Source organism: Amaranthus tricolor, chromosome 3 (assembly GCF_026212465.1).
Source record: "Amaranthus tricolor cultivar Red isolate AtriRed21 chromosome 3, ASM2621246v1, whole genome shotgun sequence".
Lineage (NCBI taxonomy): Eukaryota > Viridiplantae > Streptophyta > Magnoliopsida > Caryophyllales > Amaranthaceae > Amaranthus > Amaranthus tricolor.
In genome coordinates, this window is record NC_080049.1 from 30944037 (window position 1) to 30965747 (window position 21711).

The 21711-nt window shown below is 31.0% G+C and overlaps 2 protein-coding genes across 4 annotated transcripts; one reads left to right on the forward strand and one right to left on the reverse strand.

The window, feature by feature from the left end:
* Window positions 1-8715, forward strand: LOC130809171 (nudix hydrolase 12, mitochondrial-like). The gene is made up of 5 exons (XM_057674833.1): window positions 1-267; window positions 7217-7331; window positions 7476-7559; window positions 7797-7946; window positions 8033-8715. The coding sequence occupies exons 1-5, from the start codon at window positions 194-196 to the stop codon at window positions 8351-8353; spliced, it is 744 nt and encodes a 247-aa protein (XP_057530816.1). The 5' UTR covers window positions 1-193; the 3' UTR covers window positions 8354-8715.
* Window positions 8716-8837: 122 nt separating this feature from the next.
* On the reverse strand, window positions 8838-18854 carry LOC130809170 (chaperonin 60 subunit alpha 2, chloroplastic-like). Of its 3 annotated transcripts, none has more exons than XM_057674830.1 (9): window positions 18564-18854; window positions 17013-17187; window positions 16713-16834; window positions 16413-16620; window positions 16192-16337; window positions 14247-14553; window positions 13548-13798; window positions 11878-12078; window positions 8838-9125 (listed from the first exon to the last, which is right to left on the reverse strand). In XM_057674830.1, the coding sequence occupies exons 1-9, from the start codon at window positions 18666-18668 to the stop codon at window positions 8838-8840; spliced, it is 1803 nt and encodes a 600-aa protein (XP_057530813.1). In that variant the 5' UTR covers window positions 18669-18854. The 3 variants fall into 3 exon arrangements, with proteins under 3 accessions (XP_057530813.1, XP_057530814.1, XP_057530815.1); XM_057674831.1 differs by lacking the exon at window positions 8838-9125 and adding an exon at window positions 9156-10558; XM_057674832.1 differs by lacking the exon at window positions 8838-9125 and having other exon boundaries at window positions 11941-12078; window positions 13534-13798.
* Between the last annotated feature and the right edge of the window lie 2857 nt (window positions 18855-21711).

The window sequence follows — 21711 nt, forward strand, 5'->3', positions numbered from 1 at the left end:
ATATATATATATTATCATCTATCATAAATGTAGAGTGGATGTCTATATCATCTCTCATCTCCTCCCAAGCTAGTTTGTTAGGTAGTAATCATAATTTTGTAAGTACGACATTATTAATCTTTCAATAGTAACAAAAACTACTTGTATAATCAAATTAGAGCCTTGTTTGGTCCTTCCTGAGATCATCTGGTTCATGGCAACGGTACTAGTAGCTAGACAAGGCCGTCATCGGCAGCTTTACATCGACAATCGTCGCCTTGTTTCCGGGTATGCTTCCGCCTTCCTACCCTTTTCTCCCGATCGGTTTGTTTTTTCAGCTTTTAACTTTATTAATTCTATCATTTACCATTTTGGATTTTTTGGGGCATATATTCTCATGGCCAAACAAGGTTATAGTAACCGCTCATTTCATTAAACAGTTATTCTCGATTGAGACGACCTATGTCGTGCAACTGACTCAAGCTTAATAATTTTTTAAAAATATTTGACATACTAATTTTAAAATTTAAATGGACAATTTTAAGACTTAAAAATCTAATTTTAATACTTCAAATGTCTATTTTAAAGTTTTTAATATCAATTTTAATGTTTAGGTTATTCTATTTAAGAGTTGAAATGAGAATTTAATATCCTGGAATTGGACTTTTAAGTCTTAAAATTGGTTTTTTAAATATTAAAATTGATCTTTTAAGTTTTAAAACTGTCAAATTTCATGACTTAAAATGTCAAATTTAAATCCTTGAAGTTGGTCTTTTAAGTCTTTAAATTGGTCTTTTAAGTCTTTAAATTGATCTTTTAACTTTTAAAATTGACATTTTAATTTGTGAATTTGGTAAAAAAATATACAATTGGGTCGGCCCAATAAGATGCGTCTCGCAAATGAGACGGTCTCACCCAAGTTTTTGTGTTCGTTAAAATTTATATTAATTTATACTTTCTCCATTCTATGATTTACGCAATTTAATGCATTATTTTGATTATTTATATATTGAATTATGTACATCTAAATATTATAAATTTTAATATTATGAAAGTATGCAATTAGACGATTTAAATAAGATTCCACTTAATTATATTTTTTCTTATAAATTAGCCAGAATATATATAATAAGCTTGAACGATAAATAGTGTCAATAATCATAATGTAGCAACTAATATTGTCTAATGTATAGGGTAATATACTGCTACTTTCTTTGTTTTTTTATTTTGTATCTAGTGGAAAATGGCTGAAATTTAGTTAAAATGAGTTTGAGTTAGAGAATAAGACAAAAATAAAATAGAGAGTATAAGTGAGCCGTTAAAATGGAAGTAAAGTATAAATTTGTATATGAAATTTAAACAAGAATGAGATTATTAAAAAAAAAAGAAAAAGTGTAAAATTAATATTACAAATGTAATATAAAAGATGGCGTAAAATAAGAGGGATAAGAAAATAACACCAACGCGAATTCAACACATATCTTTAGAGAAGTATGTTTAGCTATGTACAATCCCGTTCTACTCAATTTGTCTTATTTTTTCATTCGTGTATTTATTTTTTGATTCGTGTCAAAAGCGGTAATTGCGAGCATGGGAGGTTCTACGCATGTTAAATAAGTTTGACAGCACAGGGCCCTTAATATTAAATTACGTAGTTTATGTTTAGTGTTTTAAGAAATAAAGTCGTTAGAAAAATATGATAATTTTAGTTATACAAAATTTTCAAAAAATTTATCAATTTTTAGTCTATCTTTGATTACAAGGTGTTTAATTTTAGCGCGTATCTCCGGTGTTTGATTGTTGAATTAGATACTCAATTAGAGAAGGAAAAGAAAAGATAATATTTCCTTCCATGTCGTTTCTTTTTGCCTCACTCATTGACCTTTTCCAATTTGTTATTCCCTCGGTCTTTTTTTTTTTTTTTTTTAATAATTACACTTTCTCTATTATATTGAAATTACATTATTTGGCTCAGTTATATGAATATTTTTAAAGTTAAATAATACTATTTCAGTGATACCGAGGAAGTATTTTCTATGAAAGATTCTCACGTCAAATTGAAAAATGCAACCGTTATAAAATACTAAAACATAAAAAGTATTATAGGGGCACATTTTTATAGAGGTGTAAATATTAATTAGTAGTTACTGAATAAGATAAATAGGATAATTGATAAATGAGAATAAAAGAAAAAAATTATAAATGAGATAAAAAATGTTTTATGGAACCATAATTAAAGAAGAAAAGAGTGTAAAATAAGTAGAATAACCTAAAATAGAAATAATAAAGTGCTAATTAGATAGGAGTGTCAATTTGCTATGGATAATAACATGTATACATGTTATAGACGTAAATGTTATTAAATGAAACACTTCAAAACGTTTATTATTAATAAAGATTTATATTAATTTTAAATAATAACTAATATTGATTAATAATAATAAAACAAAAGAAAGATAGTATTAAGTTGGTGATAGGTTCTTAAGTAAAGAAATATAAGCAATAGACATATTCTATCAAATGTCTTAATCTTTTTTTTGGTTTTATTATAACCAATTAACCACCATTCATGTTTTGGTCTTGTCATCTTGTGCTTAGATTTAACATTTCAAAACTATATAGTAGGAGCACGTCACTTTAAAACAATTTGATATTTATCCGATCTTGTATAACTTAATTCATCTATAACTCAACTTCGAAATTAATTTACAATATTATCCTATTTACTTGGGCACGGTTATTAAGGGTGGTGTATGGTTCATTAAAAAGGTAGTAGTTGGGTAAATAGTGAAGGGTAAATAGTGAAGGTTAGTTGGGTAAATAAGGTATACGGGGGTATATTCGTAATTACTTGTGTGAACTAAAAGATATTTAGGTAAAGAAAAAATTGACAAAAATAAAAATGTGACAATTGATATGGTTTTGCCAAAATGGTGTGGAGGGAATATAAACATAAATACAAAATCAATCTGATAACTCAAATAAAGACGTATATAAAAAGAAGAATAAAATTTTGAAAAAAATAAAATTCCAAAAAATAGAGCCCACCATGAAAGAGGAATCGCTAGGTGTCTCCATATCTCTCTCAAGGGTCTACTCATTAAAGTTCAAGACTATTCATCTCTGCAAAAATTCTGATTCTGTACTGCATTTTAATTTTACTTAATGAGGTTCTATAAATGAACAAGTTTCCAATTAATTAGACTTAATTAATATGTTGCATTAATAAACAAAAAACAGGATAAAGCTGTCTAATATAAGGCTGTATTTTTTCATTGAAAAAAAAAATCTTCTTCAAAATTAATTATCAAGAAAATCTTGTAAAATTATTGTTAGTTTTGTAAAACTAGTTCTGTTTGTAAATTGTTTATGACTTTAATTTTTTTTTTAGCATGATTATAGGTTCTTTGTTAAGTAGTTGTTGGTTGGTTTAGATGGTTTGTTTAACCAATTTTATATTATTAATTGCTTTTTTTGTTGTTGATATGGTTATTAATAAAGATGTTCGGTAAACTTAAATCATATACTTATTGGTGGTTTATAAGAGATTTTATAGTCAATAAGCCAATAGCTATTGAAAAAAAAAATTCAAGTGCAAATTGATTCGTTATCATTTACCAAATAATATTTAAAATATTTAAGATGAAATTGATACTTTTTATACTTGATTTAAAATTTATACTCTATTTATATAGTACTTCTTCCTTTTTTAGTTGCTTTCATATAGTATTATTTTATATATTGCGACTAGTATATAAAAAAATAGCATAATCATGTGTGAGATTTTATTTATTTGTCTCACTGCATATTTTCATCATATATTTTCATAATATGAAGTTTTTATAATTTTTAGTTATGTATAATTTAAATATAAATGACATAACAGCCAGATTGGACTGTTAAGCTAAAAGAAGAAATATAAAATAATAATCTATTTGATGCTTACATAAAGTGTTGAGAAGTTCTTGATTATCTGCGTGGATAATAATATGTAGCTCTAGAGGCCGATTATTCTTAATAATAATATATGATAGGATAATTACTAGTTGATGATTAAAAGAAGATGACTAAACATTTTTGTCGTTTAGGGTAGTTTAAAGGACGGAAGTAGTAAATGTCAAAAAGGTGCATAGTGTTTAAATAAAAAAAAATGTCTAGAAGGCGAGATAAATATAAAAGGTTTTAGAGAATTTATAAAGTAATTATCACTTTTTAGAAAATGTTTTGAATTTTCTCACCTACTTCACCCTATCAGTCATTCCTCAATATACCCAAGAGTGAAAACAATTTACAATTTACGATTTTTATTAAAACCATTATTAAATAAAATGATCGCGTTATTAAAAAAAATTGAAACTAAAATATATTCTTATAATTTATATTTTTTTATTAATAATTAAATATTTTATTATTTTTAGAGCTATTTTTGTGAGAAACTATCTTTCGATGAAATCACTTTAAACAAAAATTTTATGTTCTCATAATATATATGAGATGAACTATTTAATTTATACTCATATATATATATATATATATATATATAAAAGTTATTTATATATATATATATATATATATATATATATAAAGGTTATGAGACTAACTCATACAACAAGTTGCGTTATAATAACAATGGACAAGAAATGGGAGGAAATAGTGTTTGATGACAAATAATATGGACGTACTTGCCGCATGCTACATAGGTCATGAAATGGTCCCTTAAATTATATGGGTAATAACTCCAATTTGATAAGGATTCACTTTAAACCATACGTTCCTTTCGTGGCCTTCTCTTCTCCACAACATAAAAAAATATAATGTAGATATTCTTTTCATTCTTTTCCTACACGTATATTTAAAAATCTTATTTTGTTTAGGACCCTTTATTAGTGTTTATCTCAATATGAAATTAAAACTATTAAAATTTTCTATTATAATTATTAAAATATGTAATTTATCCCCATAAAATAAATATATTTATTTAAGGTATAATATTAATTTGTAGCTGAAAAATAAGATAAAATATACTTTTATGAGATTAGAGGAAATGAGTTAATAAGATGAAAATGAAATAGTTTAATGATGAGATCAATTGAAAAAATTGAAATTATTGTCAAGTAAAAAATGTATGTATATAAATAAAAACAAATTTACATATGAATAGACTAATAGGTGCAATTTTATTGAAATAGTGAGTATTTTGGAGTATTAAGGTATGGTCCCTTTCCTCATTAAACCCACATGCATACTTTTAGTGTCCTTCACAACGTAAAAAGCATCATAATCATTTCCTTCACTTGACGATGTGCAATTTTCCCCTAAAAAAAAAAGCTAATTGTCAAATATTCTCTACATTTGAAATATTTTTTATAAAATTATTAAAAATTGTATATTAAATATTATCTTTAAGATAAATTTAATTAAGAAAAATTGAAATCCATGTCATCTCCATAATGAAAACAATATTTCAAACAAATGTTGTGTCACCGCACAATTAGCAATGATGTGGTATCATATTTATTTATGATTTGCAAAGTTTACTGGTGTTTTTAAAATTAATTTTACAAAGAATAAACAGTTGCTTGTACTAATCATTATGAGTTGTTATTTTGATGTCGTCGAAGATATAGTTTTTTGTTTCAGATTATAACAAACTATAATAAAATAACTTATTAAATCATATCTTCTTATTTATGTAAAGTTACATATGACATTTGTTATTAAGAGTCAATCGAAAATAATCCTTTTACTAGTTTTATCACTTAATGACATCGAGATAATAGGACGAAACTAATCAATATATGCCACTTGATGTGTAAATGTAATGTGTGAAACCATCATTTTCATTGAAATCAATTTTAGTGTACTCATATTGATATAGACTTCTATAGTTTTTTTTTTTTTTTTTTTTTATGTGAATTATTTGAACCACTTGACACGCTACTATGAATCACTCCATCTTTTTGTAATAAACTATTTTTCCTCATATGTAGGCAATGTAGCAAATATCCATTACTTGATCCTTTAAATCTAAATATTATGGTTAGAATCGAAAATTAGGTATTAGTATAGTGGTTGAGAGATTTTCGTATAAGAATAATTCTCACCACCTAAAAAAAATTAATCTATTTTACATTGCCTGTGCCCTTAAATTCCAAAAAAAAGTATAGAAAATATATAAAAATACTTCGAAATTCATAGCCATGAGAATTTTATTGGTTAACGTGATTTAATGATAAACCTTCAACATGTTTTAAGTAATTTAATTAATATTTATAAATATTTCTTAATCTATATATTATTAATTAAATTATAATTTAACAACTTATTCCCTCTTATTCCAATTAAATGTCCGATTTGTTCTTTTAACACTATTGACCGATCACTCTTATTGTATTTTATCCTCAAGCTATAAGTCAAAACATGGCAAAATGAAATCTTATTTAATTTATCTCATTGTAAAATATATTAATATCAAATTTTAACAATTTTTAAACAAATACAATTAAAATATTTAAGAACGGTTGTTTAATTAGAATATGAGGTATTAAAAACACTCTATACCCCTTTAACTTACAAATAACTCTCACTTTAATTTCTGTAATGTAGCAAAATTATAAATACTTAAATAATAAGTGGAATCATAAATTTTGTTGACGAAATGAAGAGTTGACAACATGGGATTTGTAAATGGGTGATTCATGTCGGAAAATGATTAAATAGAGGTAGAGGCTTAAGTGGGAAGGGGTCGTTAAAGATTAATAATAGTATAATTAGTAGAGTACCTCTTTAATTAGTGCATGTGGGTTGACGTGGTCTCTCCACTCCATTATTATCACTAAATAATAATAACGCAATGTACATCATAATTTATAAGTCCTCTCAAACCTCAAGTACCTTTTTTTTTCTTTATTAAGATATCACAATCGTCTACCTTCTTTTTTCAAAATATTTTTTTAGTATTGTCAAGGATTAGTTAAGATACGACTAACCGAGTTGATTCGAATCTTTTATTTGTCTTTTTTGTTTTATAATTTATTATTTATTTAGAAAAACTACATTGTTCAATTGAAATTGTAATATTTAGTTATCCTAAAAAATTCTAACATAGATATGTATGATATAGCAATCTCATTCCCAATTGAAATTGCAATAGTTCAGTTGTGTCATGTGTGTTACTTGGTTCGTGTATAAGGATTTTTTGAGTTTCATTGACATTAGTATGATATGGGTTGAACAGGTGTATTCCATATAGATTGAAAGAGGAATGCAAGGATTGTAACCGTAGCTTAGAACACTGTATACAAGTTCTTATGATAACTTCACCGAAACGCCATGATCTCGTCTTTCCTAAGGTAGAATCTTTTCCTGACGTTTCCTTAGTTCTTGAATCATAGCAAAGTCGCGTTAGTTTGCTATTTGAAATAGTGAAATTTCCAAATTACGAGAAAGGAAAATAAGGGAGCTGATAAATTGCATTATATGGTTGTTTGGTGTAGGGAGGATGGGAAAATGATGAGACTGTTCATGAAGCTGCACGACGCGAAGCTTACGAAGAAGCTGGAGTTATCGGAGAGCTTGATGTAAGCTTCTACAATCTACACAAATCATAGCTAGGAACATAGAGAGCTACTCTTGTGAGAGACCGTCCCTCGGTGAGACAACCTCAAAACAAGGAGTCCATATACTAATAATTGTATTAGTTAGGTTATTCTACTCATATATGAGAAACGTCACTGTCTCACACTAGAATTTGAGAGGAACGTGTAGTTAACTCAAAAGCATTTTGCTCAACTATCTATTGACGCAATTATTTGCAGCCAACAGAATTAGGTGTTTGGGAATTCAGAAGCAAAAGCAGGCAGGCTATTAGCAGCCTTGAAGGCGGATGCAGGGGATACATGTATGCTCTCAAGGTAACCGAGGAACTCGATACTTGGCCGGAACAAGAAAACCATGATCGAAAATGGGTAAGTAGTTGAATATTACTGGATTGACTTACCAACATAGTTATGTTCAAGTTCTAATCATTGTCTTCGTCATGGTATGAAAACAGTTGAGCATACGAGAAGCATTTGACCTCTGCCGCTATGATTGGATGAGGGACGCTCTAAAAGCATTTCTGAAACACTTGAAAAGCATAACACCACAGAATCAACTCCAACTAGATAGGGACTTACCTGTTAATACAAGCAAGGGAGAATCGAAAATCAGCGTTTCTCCAAGTATAATCTCGGAATGTCAAGTTGTGAAGTGGAATCCTACAAACCACCCTCAATTAGGGTTTCATGACCCATCTTTCAGTAAATCCTTTGTAACTGGTTCCTTGAAGATGGGGGAAATCACAATAACTGTACAAATCAAGGAGTTAGTTTAGATTTTGTAGGAAAAAATAAAATTAAAAAAAAAAAAGTTCTTAGTTCTGTCACATAAGGTCAACTTTGTACTTGCATAGTTAGCATTCCTCTTAGAATCGAATCGCAAGCCCGATGATACATTTTATATGCTTCTTTAGCATCCTTGACGTGGATTGTTGACAATTATTTTCATCGATTGCAATCCATCATGCCTTCATCTTTCAAACAGATTCAAAATGCACAAGAATTATGATGTAAAAGATAAGGGGAATGATTTGGATACATACAGTCATTATGTATGCCATGGTCTGTAATTCACTTGAACATTGTAAAAGGAAAATAAAATGTCAATAAATTATGCCTATCAAAATTTGGATCCGAAGGGAAAATCAGCTAAAAAAATGTACATATCTCAAGAAACTATTAAGCAAATTGTAAATTCCTAGCTTCAAAATCCAAGACTTTTGAACTATACCCAATATTCTCTCTCAAATCCGTATAGATTTAAGGGGATATTCCTGGAACATGCGGAACACTAGGTTTGGGCTCCCGAACTTTGTCAACCATTATAGCTTGAGTGGTAAGAACAAGCCCTGCAATAGAAACTGAGTACTGTAAACCACATCTTGTGACACGGCAAGGGTCAATAATACCTGAATCTATGAGATCTTCGAATCGGCCAGCCATTGCATTGTATCCGATCCGCCATTCTGAACTACGTATTCTATCTACCACTACTTCTCCGTCAACCCCTGCATTCTCAGCTATCAATTTGGCCGGTGCCAAAAGCGCCTGTAACTCAAAATTAACCAATTTTAGAACCAATATGAATTTCACAATACCTTGAATCAAAACAAGCATTGTACAACCCTTGATAGCATGCCAAGCTCACCAAGTATTACCGACAGTGTAAGCAGATTTTAGTAACCCAACAAAATATTTGAGATAAACACAATATAAAGCTCGAGTCTGCAACTATTCACTATGCTAAAATTAAGTAAAAGCAAATGAAACGAAGCAGAATTAGGAATTTAACTGCAGCATCCAATGAGGTCAAACAAACAATCAAAGGGTTCTCAAATATGGGATGTAGGGACTAGATAAAGCAAACAAGCTTGACCAGCATTTCAAACCTTAACGAGGAACATCAAAAGCTCAAATAAAATGATGGTAATTTATGATACATCATACATGATAAACAGCTGCTACAAAGCCCACAGGCAAAGAAAGACAAAAAGTAGAGTGGTACTTCTTTTATCGAATGTAGACAAACAGAAAGAGGGCACACTAGGAGTGGAAACTATCTCCATGTTAGAACCCGTACCCCGAATCAAAATTCTAAAGGCTTATTGAGATAATGAATATCTCCCTACCAAACAATTTGGTCTACAGACCTCCTTGACGTGAGCAATATATTTCAACCGAGATAACTGAAGTGAAGCCGTTTTCTTGGAAGTGCTAGGATTTATAGAAAACAGGTAAAGAATGATAAGGAGCAGGACTTGCAAGCACATACAGGAGCAAAGAGGAAGATAAAGATGACGAAATACATAAAGACTATCATTGTAATTTAAATTTTAGAGAACACAGCATTTTTTATTACCATCACTTACAAAGTTCGTGTTGGTTCACATAGCAACACCATCTTCAGTTAAGGCTTTTAACATTGTTGTAGGATTCATAGAAAAAAATTGCCGCGGACATAAATTTCAATGAAGACACTCAAGAAAAATGAATACCCAGACTCCAGATTCCAGAAATACTGGTGTCCAAAGATAACATCGTCCAAGGATTCATAAAAGTACTGCAGATAGTAAAAGACACCCTCGACCCCCTAAATTTTGTGAAGATGAAGTACTGCCAGTCTGCCACTTGTGATCAGTTATGGTCCGCTCAAAATAATCCAAAACCAGGCCTGAGGTTCTCAATCTATTCATAGCCATACACCGGGATCGACATCAGAACCTAATACAATTGGGCCCTGTTTGGTACTAAGTCATACATGGTGGTAATGAGAACAAGTTTTTAGATAATTTTAGGTCTTGTAACGGAATAGAAAAACTCTTTCCATTTCCTTGTGTTTGGTTATTGCTTATTTTTCTATTACCGTTACAAGATGATATCCGATTCCCCCATTTTGTATCTGCTCAAGTAACAGCGGAAACCAACAGTTAAACGGAAAACACGTGCATGTCATTTCCTTCTGCCACAAACACTAGTAACTCCTGCACCATCACCATACTCATCAAACACCATCATTCTTACGCATGTCATATACAAACAATCCATTCTCCATAAGAGAGAGATAAAGCCCAATTTCTTTTAATACAAAAAAATCCAACTTCATCATCATAACTTTAAGAATAGAGAACTATCAACGCATGCCGAATTTCATTACCGTGGTCCATGGCTTGATTTCAAATGAGAAAGAAAGCTCCTTCAAGTTTTGATGACCGATTTTAGAGAGGGAATGCTCAAATGTGATCCCGTTAGTTTATGGTCATACCAGACACTTAATAACATTAACCTTAACACTACCCTTTCCCTTCCTTAACTATTCTATTCCGTTACAAGTGCAATCTCTATACCAAAAGACCCCTATATGTTAATTTTTTTTTAAAAAAAAACGTGATTTGTCATTCCTTTGAGTAAAACGTATGTTTTTTGTTCAATTTTAAAAAAATGATTAGCGTAGAACAAGCATGATCATAAATCTTGCCAATTGGATTTTGTAGCTAAATGACATTAAATTTTTCATTATCATTTTCACCATTTAATACCAACAACCAAAAAAATTGTTAAGCTAGGGTGTAACCAAATAGCTATACTAACTCCAAGCTCCAATGTCAAAGGTATTTTGTCAGGGTGGCCACAAACAAGAATAGCCATCAACCTTTTTATATTCTAGATATTTCCTTTGCACACTTTGTCTTGGAAGAATGCAACTGCAGTAGAAAGTTGCCCAGGTCCCTCATAGTTTCTATGATGACCAAGTCCATATAACAAGTTTCCTTGATGAATCAGACATACGAATGTCATGCAAATATACAGGGGGTTTGTTAAAGAGACATCACATAACAGTAAGAGCTACAGATGAAATTGATGTCCAAACATGGAAAATGGGATAAATTACAGATTAATGGTTCCCCTTAGAAAGGCTTCAATTTAACCCTTTTATTTAGAGAGAGGGGAGGATCCTTTTTCCATGAATCCCATAGATATTACTAAATTACATTTTATAGGTGTCCTTCAGCATCCTGGTTCATTGCAAAAATTTCCATTGATACTTAAGGATGTTATTTGTTAACCAGTAATGACGCATAATTTAAGGCACTGGTGAAACAGGGTCACAAACTACATAGCAGCAAGCTGTTTGAAAATTTTAAACTTAATTCCGGCACCCACAATAAAAAAGGAAATGTATTTGAAAGGTAAATGGTAAACTGAAGATAACACTAGACGGAAGGTGAACCATCTTAATATGCTCTAACACTGTATACTAGTCAAATGAAACTAAAAGAAAATGATATAATTGGTAGAATACCTTTCTTATTATGTCAGCTCCAATTATTTCATCATTATCTCCCCAGGTAGAAGTAATCGAGGCAATCTCTTTGGATAAATGGATATAAGTAGCACCACCACCAGGAACTATTCCTTCATCCATGGCAGCAAAAGTGGCACATTTCGCATCTTCAATTCTAAGTTTACGATCCTCAAGTTCTGTCTCGGTGTGAGCTCCAACCTGAACTTGCCACAAATTACATGATCAACATGAGTATTTACTTGTAGTTGCTTCATATTTGCTTATCCTATCCTCGCATTCAAAAGAAACATCTAGATTTAACATACAACAACCATGCCAAAGCCTAAATCCCGAAAATATTACGGTCGGCAACATGAAGCAATAAATTGGTTCCAGTGATCGTCCACGTGAATTTTTTTTTCATTTATTTCGATTTCTACCATTTCAACCTATAAGTCTAAATTCTTCATATAATTTTTCATTCCTTCCCTCCAATTATCTTTGGTCTTCATCCGAGTTCTAACTTCCTAATTCACTAATACCCCGTTTTTACACATGCCCAAAACATCTTAAATGATTATGTTTCATCTTCTCGTCATATTTGAGATTCCAAACCCTTTTCTATCTTAAACATCCAAACTTAACATGCCAACTCAAAAATTGGGGAAAAAAAATCCATGTATCTAAGATGATAGATACTCAAACAAGATCAAAGGATTGAAGTTTACTTCATGAAAATCACATATTACAAATTATAAGTTGCTAATGCAAAAGCACGAGCTTCTTCTTTCACGTTTCACTCAAAAGATCCAATGATACCTCAATTACAAGCTTACAACTAAGTAAATCTTAATTGCCACAATGCTTAAGCCCCCTCTTCATTAAGCCCTCCCACATTTCCACTAAACAAAAGAAGCAATATAATATAGAAAGAGATGATAGACGAATCTCTCTCAAGGGAGATGTTGAAGCTTAAAATCAACAAGATGTCCTCTTATAACCCATTTATTATTGTTGGGATCCAATACAAAGATTATGTATGCCTATTCTTCAGAAAAAGTCCACAAAATATTATAATAAGTTGAACTAGTGATCACAACAGCTGAAATCATTTGCATGAAAATTGGAAGTGGCAAGTGGCCTCTATTAATTATGATCTCACAACTCATAAGCACTCCCTTCGTTCCACAAGATTTATCCGGTTACTAAAACGATCAGTTTCAAAGGTTCTTTCATACTATTTATATAATACTAGTATTAGTAAGGTCAAATTAACCTTGGTCGTTTTATTATAACACTTCTTAATGCTTATAATCCTCATATATTGTCCACCAACTAATTTAACATTATTCCCACCAACTTCATATTAACATTTTTTCATGCTTATGGCCCCTCACATATTTTGCACCGACGTTATTGCAATATTTTTTGTGCTTATGATCACTAATTCCAATAAACTTTTTTTCAAAAAAAAAATGATATCCCCACTATCTATCTCATTGTTTCTCATATATAGATCTCTTCATTAATTTCATTAAAGATTCAATATGAGAAAATCAAAACCGAAACGAAAAAAAAAAAACTATAGATTTCTTTGTCTTGCAAGTTGCAGCCTCTTACAGGTTAGATCTCAAATTTTCATAATGGGTAGCACCATCAGAAAGAAATACTAACATTTACTTTCTAACCTTGATCACAGCCACACCACCAGACAGCTTTGCAATTCTTTCTGCAAGCTTCCTGGAGAGATGAGAGCTGTCAGTCTCAGCTAAATCCTTCTTTATCTGCAAAATTCTTGCTCGGATTTCAGCTTTTGTAGAATCATCAGAAATGATGGTAGTGGTGCTGTTCGTTATGGTCACTTTGCGGGCTATACCAAGTTGGTCTGAAGTCGCATCTCCAATGTTCAAACCCAGATCCCCCGACAAAAAGTCACCACCTAAAATAACAAGACAAGGTAATGCATCAGATACAAGACTAGCATAACCAAGAAGATTCCCCAATGATTCTACATGAAAAATTATACTTGCATAATCATACTTTCACACTTGTCAAACTCACGGCAGGGTGGCATTTTTGCGGTTATACCGAAACTACTGCTATCTTCTACAAGACTAATTGAAAGTACAAGTAATTAAATATTAGACATGATTTCCCCCCAATCTCGAAGCCATCATCCAAAATAAATGTTCACATTGTTTTTTTGTTACCAAACAATTTCCAGATAGATGCTGCAGAAGGCCAATAAATAACTTAAAGTTTAAGTGGACTTGTGTGAGTTTGACAGATTCCCATATCTTGATAGGAATTAAGCAATTGTCTACTGGTAACAATCCATAGTAAATAGTAGTACTAAAAAAGATAACAAAGATTCTATTTACTGGCACCTGTCATCAGAGCAATATCTTGCAGCAACGATTTTTTAGCATCCCCAAATCCAGGACATTTGACAACAGCAGCTCTAACAAGTCCTTTGCTTTTGTTGACAATCAATGTTTCCAAGACTTGCTTTGAGATATCCTCAGCAATGATCAACAACGGTACACTTAATTGAGCAGTCTTTTCTAGCAAGGGAACGATTTCTTGCACTGTCGATATTTTCTGATCAGTCACTAGAACTTTGGCATTATCGAACTCTACTGTTGATTTATTCTGATTTGTAATAAAATAAGGCGACATATATCCCTTGTCAATCTGTTAAAGAAAAAGTTATTTGATAATTATTACAATAGCCATACAGATACACAGCACTTATTAAGAAATTTAGGATCTCTTTGAAACTGATTTTGATCAGCTTTGTTGCAGCTACAATAGGCCAAACCAGATCCTTGCTGGTGAGATTAAAAAAGTTCAATTCAAATTAGAAATTTAGCAGACGTGAGACGAGTAATTGGTGGCCGAAATTCCCAAGGAAGATAGAAAACATAGAATATAATACCATGCAATTGCCCGGGTATTAGTTTTATGGCTGGAAGTGGCAAGTCTAATAGAACGAGCAGTGTACCAGCGTCATATGGATCAGAATGTCCGGCTTTCAGAATGAATCATAGCCGGACAATTAGAGTAACGAAAATGTAAACGCTTTCGAGGAATGAGTGGACATACTTTGAGGGATAAAATTCAAAATGAAGACATAACAGATAGTTTAGTTATCACAAATATTAAGGAAAAAATGCAAGAGAATCGTTTGAGATGATTGGGCATTTACAACAACAGAGTATTAGCGAACCTGTAAAGAAGATAAAAAGTTGGATGGAAAGGCATGTCAAAGTGTTCAAGACCAAAAGAGTTAAACTTACAGATTGAAATGGTAGAAAAACAAAATAAATAAAGAATCCTTGTAAACGATCATTTGAACTAATGTATTGCTTAATGTAATTGATCCCAATATTTTGGGATTAACGCTATGACATTGATGTTGTGGTCTCACCTTTTAGATTTTTTGAACCATGCTTTTTGAGAAAAACACATACAATGATTTTTAACCTCTGAAACGACGTTTTTAAAAATACAAACATTGCACTATGCCAGTGGCTTAGTACAATCATTAAGAATGTTTTAAGATATTTTATGCACCAATAAGATGAATCTCATATTGTTTACATATCAAATATACTTTAATAAGCCTTTGGGCAAAAATGTTCACCTTATTGTAAAAGCTCATACTTTTGTCGTGCATTACGTTGCGGTACCCATAGTGCAAAATGTGGTCGTGATTGCGATAACGGAATGGTGATAACATAACGCAAAATATTGACTGGAAGCATGAGAAATCCTTCAAAATGGCCCAAAATGCAGTCTTTTTACAACATTACCCAGCAGGTAATATTGATACAAATTTATTGAGAACCATTACATTACATCTGATTTGATGGCATCGATGCGATGCAGCCTCATTTTTGCACTATGTTGGTACCTTTTGCGTCTAGTGTGACCTTTAAAAACTAAGCGTAAATTAATATTTGAGAGTTCTCAATTTAAGGGTTCCAGTGCTCCCTCGAACACCTAGTAGATGCCCAACTCTACACCCCTCAGGCACCAGAAGAAGTTGCACTTTTGAAGTTACATCTAACGGAATAGCATCTCTAAGGGTATTGATAGATGGTTAGAAAATTTACGCTAGATCTGCTGTTAGGATCCATGATGGAAAGTAAAAAGCCAGCCACAAACACATGCCACAAAGATGTCAATTATAAATATAAAATACAAAATACTTTGCATCATGAACAACAGTTGCACAAAAAAATTGATTTTGAGGGAAGGGCAGCAAGAATAGCACCAAAAATACAAGGGAAAAATAAGAAAGTAGATAAATGAAGAAACAACACAGACCTTCATTCCTTCTTCAACAATTACGGAAGTTTCAGATGTTGAGGAAGACTCTATAGAGATCACACCATCTGCCCCAATTTTATCAATGGCTTCGGCAAGGATACTCCCAACAAAGTCATCATTTCCAGCAGAAATGGAAGCCACAGCTGAACAAACATCAACAAATCTTTTAAAAAATTCATATTGTACATATATTCGTACAACATTAAAAGACTTTTTACCTCTTATATCATTTCGCCCCTGAACGAGGATGCTGCGCTTCCTTAATATTCTTATTAGTTCTGTTACAGTTTTTTCCATTCCTCGTCTCAAACCATTAGGGTTAGCACCAAATGAAATAGCTAAGAGCCCAGATTTGATCATTTCTCGAGCTAATATAATTGCAGTTGTAGTACCATCACCAGCTGCATCATTCACCTTAGACGCAACCTGTATGCGCACTAGAACACATGCCAAAAATTATAACCAACCCAGATATAACTGCTGAAAAATAAGAAATAAACTAAGCAGCTATATGTGACCTCTTGAATAAGCATTGCCCCTGCATTTTCAATTGCATCAGAAAGTTCTATGGCCCTTGCAATGGTAACACCATCATTAATTACTTTCAAACTTTTAGAATCTGCAACAATCACATTGCGCCCTGCAAACGCAAACTATGACACTATAGGAATCAACTATATTAAGACTAGGCTACAATAAGGTAGGATGGAACATCTCACAACAAATAATCAGTGAGATTAGAGTCACTCGTTCAAAAGAAAAAACAATGAAAGTAAAGGTGATGGGAATCCAAGAATGAAGCTAGTTGAAAAGTATACCTTTGGGTCCTAATGTCACAGAAACAGCATCAGCAAGCTTGTTTATACCAGCTTGTAGTGTTTCTCTACACTTTGTATCAAAATGGATTTTCTTTGGGCCAGCTCTTACAAACAATGTATTTCCGATACATAGATTTTTAGGCAATCTAGAAGATGACAACTGTCCATATAGTTTCTGTAATAGAACTCATAATGAAATAGGTTAAGATCAATCTAATTCCAAGTTACAATACAATTCTTTCACTATATCAAACATATGCTAACTAGAATAATTTAACATTAACCCTACATGAATAGAATCATAGACGTAAAAAAAGTCCATTTGAAGCATAAAACGACTCTATCCTCTATATGGAAATGATTCGCATTTCTTTTCCTAGAAAGCCCCTTTTCTAGTATTTTGTCTCCACATTTGTAGATGAAAATCTAAGATACTAGATTGCAAGGCCATATCTTTTTCATGGTGCCTATAACTAAAATCCTGTTTGTAGAAAGATCCTTGTTTCTGGTACTGATGTTCACCGCAATACCTGATTCCCATTGGCAACTATTCTAAATGGCTAAACAGAAGTCATAGAATTTCCCAATAAGATGAAGCTTCAAAACTTAAATACTCGTATAGTAACTTAAATGATCTTAGACTGCATTCGATAGGTTTAGTGCAAAAACATAATATAAAAGTAGCAACTCCAACTCAAAATGTTATATAAACAAATTCAGCTCTCATTGACAAACTACCAAGGTAACTTATAAATGAGCATTAGACAGTCAGGATATTAGGGTTTAAGCCAAGTATTTTCAAACTCAACCACCTATAAAATTGTTGTTCTTCATATAAAGCTCACCCACCATTAAACCATGCACTTCACAATATCAATACTACAAATTGAACAAAAAAAAAAAAAAGAATTGAAGTAATCATGATTGAAAAAGACAGAGAAATTGTGGAATTGAAAACACTAACCTAAATTATCTACGAATTTTGACCTCAAAATATACAAAATCAACCATCAAACAATTAATTCTATCAAACAATACAATTGATATAGAGAAAATGAAACTGTACATCTTAGACAATACCATCAAATGATTGGCAAATATTGCCAATAAAGTATATAACGAACTTCACACTGGAGAAGATAAAAAGAATTTGTCTAAGCCAATGTGTTAGGTACCTATTACTTCTTCTTAACCTAAAAGTTCCGATCACAGTGGTACTATGCATACATCATAACAAGCAATGGCGAATTATAGTGGTGGGCGAGAGTGGCTAGGCAACCCTAATACATAAAATTGCATTAATCATTTGGTTTTATGTCAAATCAGTACTCTACGAAATAATGTTCATAATCCGTCACTGAATAAATAATAAGCTCACTTTCAAGCATTATCTACACAAACCCCATTGTTTCTCAAATTTAAGCAGTTTGCATAATCCAGAACCAAAAACAACAAATTTTTCCTGGAAACATAGTTTCACGAAAACCAGAAAACTAAAAAAGAAAAAATCGAAAGGCACAAAGAATATCCAGAATTAAAAACAACACTTACATATTTAGAAAGATTGTAGCAAGAAAAACAAGGTGTATGTGTTTTTGCTTCCAAAAATCGTGGTTGCAATGCAAAGATAGTCCCATTGGAAACTCCCAACGCCATGGAAATGGAAGAAACGAACTTTGTTTGAAGAAATGAAAATCGACGTCAACAAGACTACAAAATCGAACAGAGTAATTTAATCGACAACCATAGCTGATGTTAGCTTCGCTTTTCCAGATTCGGGCACAGGGTTTCAATTGAGGGTTTGAAAATTCACCGCCATCGACAAAGTTTGGGTTGGCTCAAAACAATAATAATCTTGACAAGGCCCAAAAGCCCTAACTTGAATAACTTTTCAAAATAATAAGCCTTTACCGCAAATAAATTTTCAAAACACCATAATATTTTCTTCATTGTTACTAATAGTAAATATAAAATTGGCAAGTTAAAAATGTCAATCAAATTGTTGTTTGCAGTTATTAGTAGCAAGCATATAAAAACTGGTCACACAAAATTGTATTTCCTTTTAACTTTCTTTGCTAACAATAGACAAAAATTGGCAGACTTTATTTGATCAGATTTTCTTTGTTCCCTATCAAACAACCATATATTATTTCCTCATTAATTATTTCATGCTTAAATAAGGGTGGATAAGGCAATTTATTATCCATTAATGTAATTATTATACTTCTATATATGTAATTACAAGAAAAAAAAACAAAAATCAATAAAAATAAGTAAAATCTATGAATTGACCTAATACTATATTCATTATTAATATTGATATTAATTAAAATAATAAAAAGTTGATGAGGATATTTGAAGTAGTTCTTCACACTTGAGATATTTGAAGATATCCTTAATTAAAATTGCTTTGATTTAGACTCAATTTAGATCTTCTCTGGACTTATGTGGGACTTAGACCCATCAGATTAGCCTGGACCCGATCTAATACACGACCCAAAGTAGATTTTACATTCGATACAAACCTATTTCTATATTTAAGACTCAACTTAGACTTATATACATCTTATAGACCTAATTTAATGCCAAAATCTTTACAATCTAAAAAACTTTATCAAATTCTTGTATGAGACGGTTTCACCATGAGACATATCTCATACTTGGGTTAAATATCCTAATAATAGAAACTTTTAGCTTATAGTATCTTGTTTTAAGGTCGTCTCATCGTGAGATGGCCTCATACCAGACGGGTTGAAAAAACTTTATGTGTGAATAATTAAATCAATACTCATTTAAAACCCATCAAGTGTGAATCCGAATTTAAAATTTCCAAATTAAATATGAGTCTATCAAAAATTAATAATTCTAAATCGAAATCGTATTCATATCAATCCAAACTCAACTCAACTCACAACCATTTCTAATAGTAAGTTGCATACAAATCTTTGATCAACATCCTTAATACACATTTTCGAGAAATATTGACTTTTATGCATTTGGACAAATCTCAAAAGACTAAAAATATTAGTTAAAATGAAGTAGATAAAATTGTCTAGACATTCACACATTTAAAAGAAGATACAAATGTTGACTTATTTGAAAAGGTCAAGCTTTTTCTTGAGATTAAGATTATTTCATCTAGTTTTGCTACAAAAGAGATTCCTACTACATTTGATTATAACAATTGGTTACTCATCACTATTCCTTAAAGCTTAAAGTCTTCTTAGTCTGTGGACTGTTGACCTAATACTTCTTGGGCTCATCAAAAATGGCTGCTTCCTACTTGCTATAGACTAACATACCTCTTGTGTACGTATAATATCCTTATAATGATATAAACCCATTTTATTATGGACTAGAAATTATATATACTCCACTTGTCCTTGTGAATTTAATGGTGGAAATAAGGTTGGTTTATCAAGTTTTAGTTGGAAGATAAAATAAAATAAAATTATATTTATGTTGATGGTTGAAGCCTTAAAATATTTTTTATATTTCGTTATATAAGAGCATTTTAAGTTAAAAACGTGGATGCAACACATGTCATTTTTATACATAATACTAAATATTCCACTTGAATTGAATGAGCGAATGAGATAAAACATGTAAATATGTAACAATTATATTATGTTAACTCTGATACTATATTAAAGAACCAATTTAACCAAAAATTTAAACTAATGGTTAAAGTTCAAAATATCTTACACTTTTTAAACAAGTAACCAGAAGAAAATAGTTGGAACGAATTAAGAAGTAATTGATAAGAATAGACTTATTTTAATAGGCTGAAATAATTACACATTTTGAAATAAATTCGATTCTCACAAACCTCACCCATACAATAATTAAAATTTGCTAATTGCTACGTAGGCATCAGTCAAAATCTGCCCAAGATGCGCATGGCTTGGTCGCTCGTGATCAGGGTGTACGCAAATCCAACAGGATCTTTTGCTTTAAATACTACATTACTGATGAAATAATTTATTTCGAATAAGATTAATGAGTAGTACTATTTTAAATTTAAAATTATTTTTATAAATGTTGTCTACTTAAAATGAATTAACTTTGCTATTTTGTTAATTTAATGTTAAAATTCAAAATTAGCAAAAACAAAACAAAGTATTCTAGTTTTGGTACTGAATAAGCCAATTATTCATATAGATAATACATTTGACTATTTTATATCAAATAAAAAATAAGTTAAAAGTCAAAAGTCAATCAAAACACGTTAACCAAACAAGCAAGGTTAGAGTTTGGATTGCAAACCAATGATTATGTTGATTTAAAATAAACTATTTGAAGAGATTCGAGACTTACTTTAGAGGTGGTAACATATTTTATAGGTGAAATCCAAATTTAATTATGATTAACTTCATTTTTCATCCTACAATTTATAAAACCAAAAAAACTTGGTATATTAGGAATTTAGAACAACTTTAGCATTATTATTCATTATACTGCCTCTCCATTCTGTTGTATTCGCTATATAAGATTCACACAAAAATTAAAAAATTAATATCTCTATGACACAAACACCATTATAACTTCTAAAGATGAAGATAAGAAAGATAATAAGTAATAACGTTTGAGGTAGGAAAAAAGCATAGGCAAAATATGTAATTACGTAATTATATTTTCCCAATAAGTATAATATTACGCAAGCAGCTTAAACAATTAAGAAGGAAAATATAACAAATAT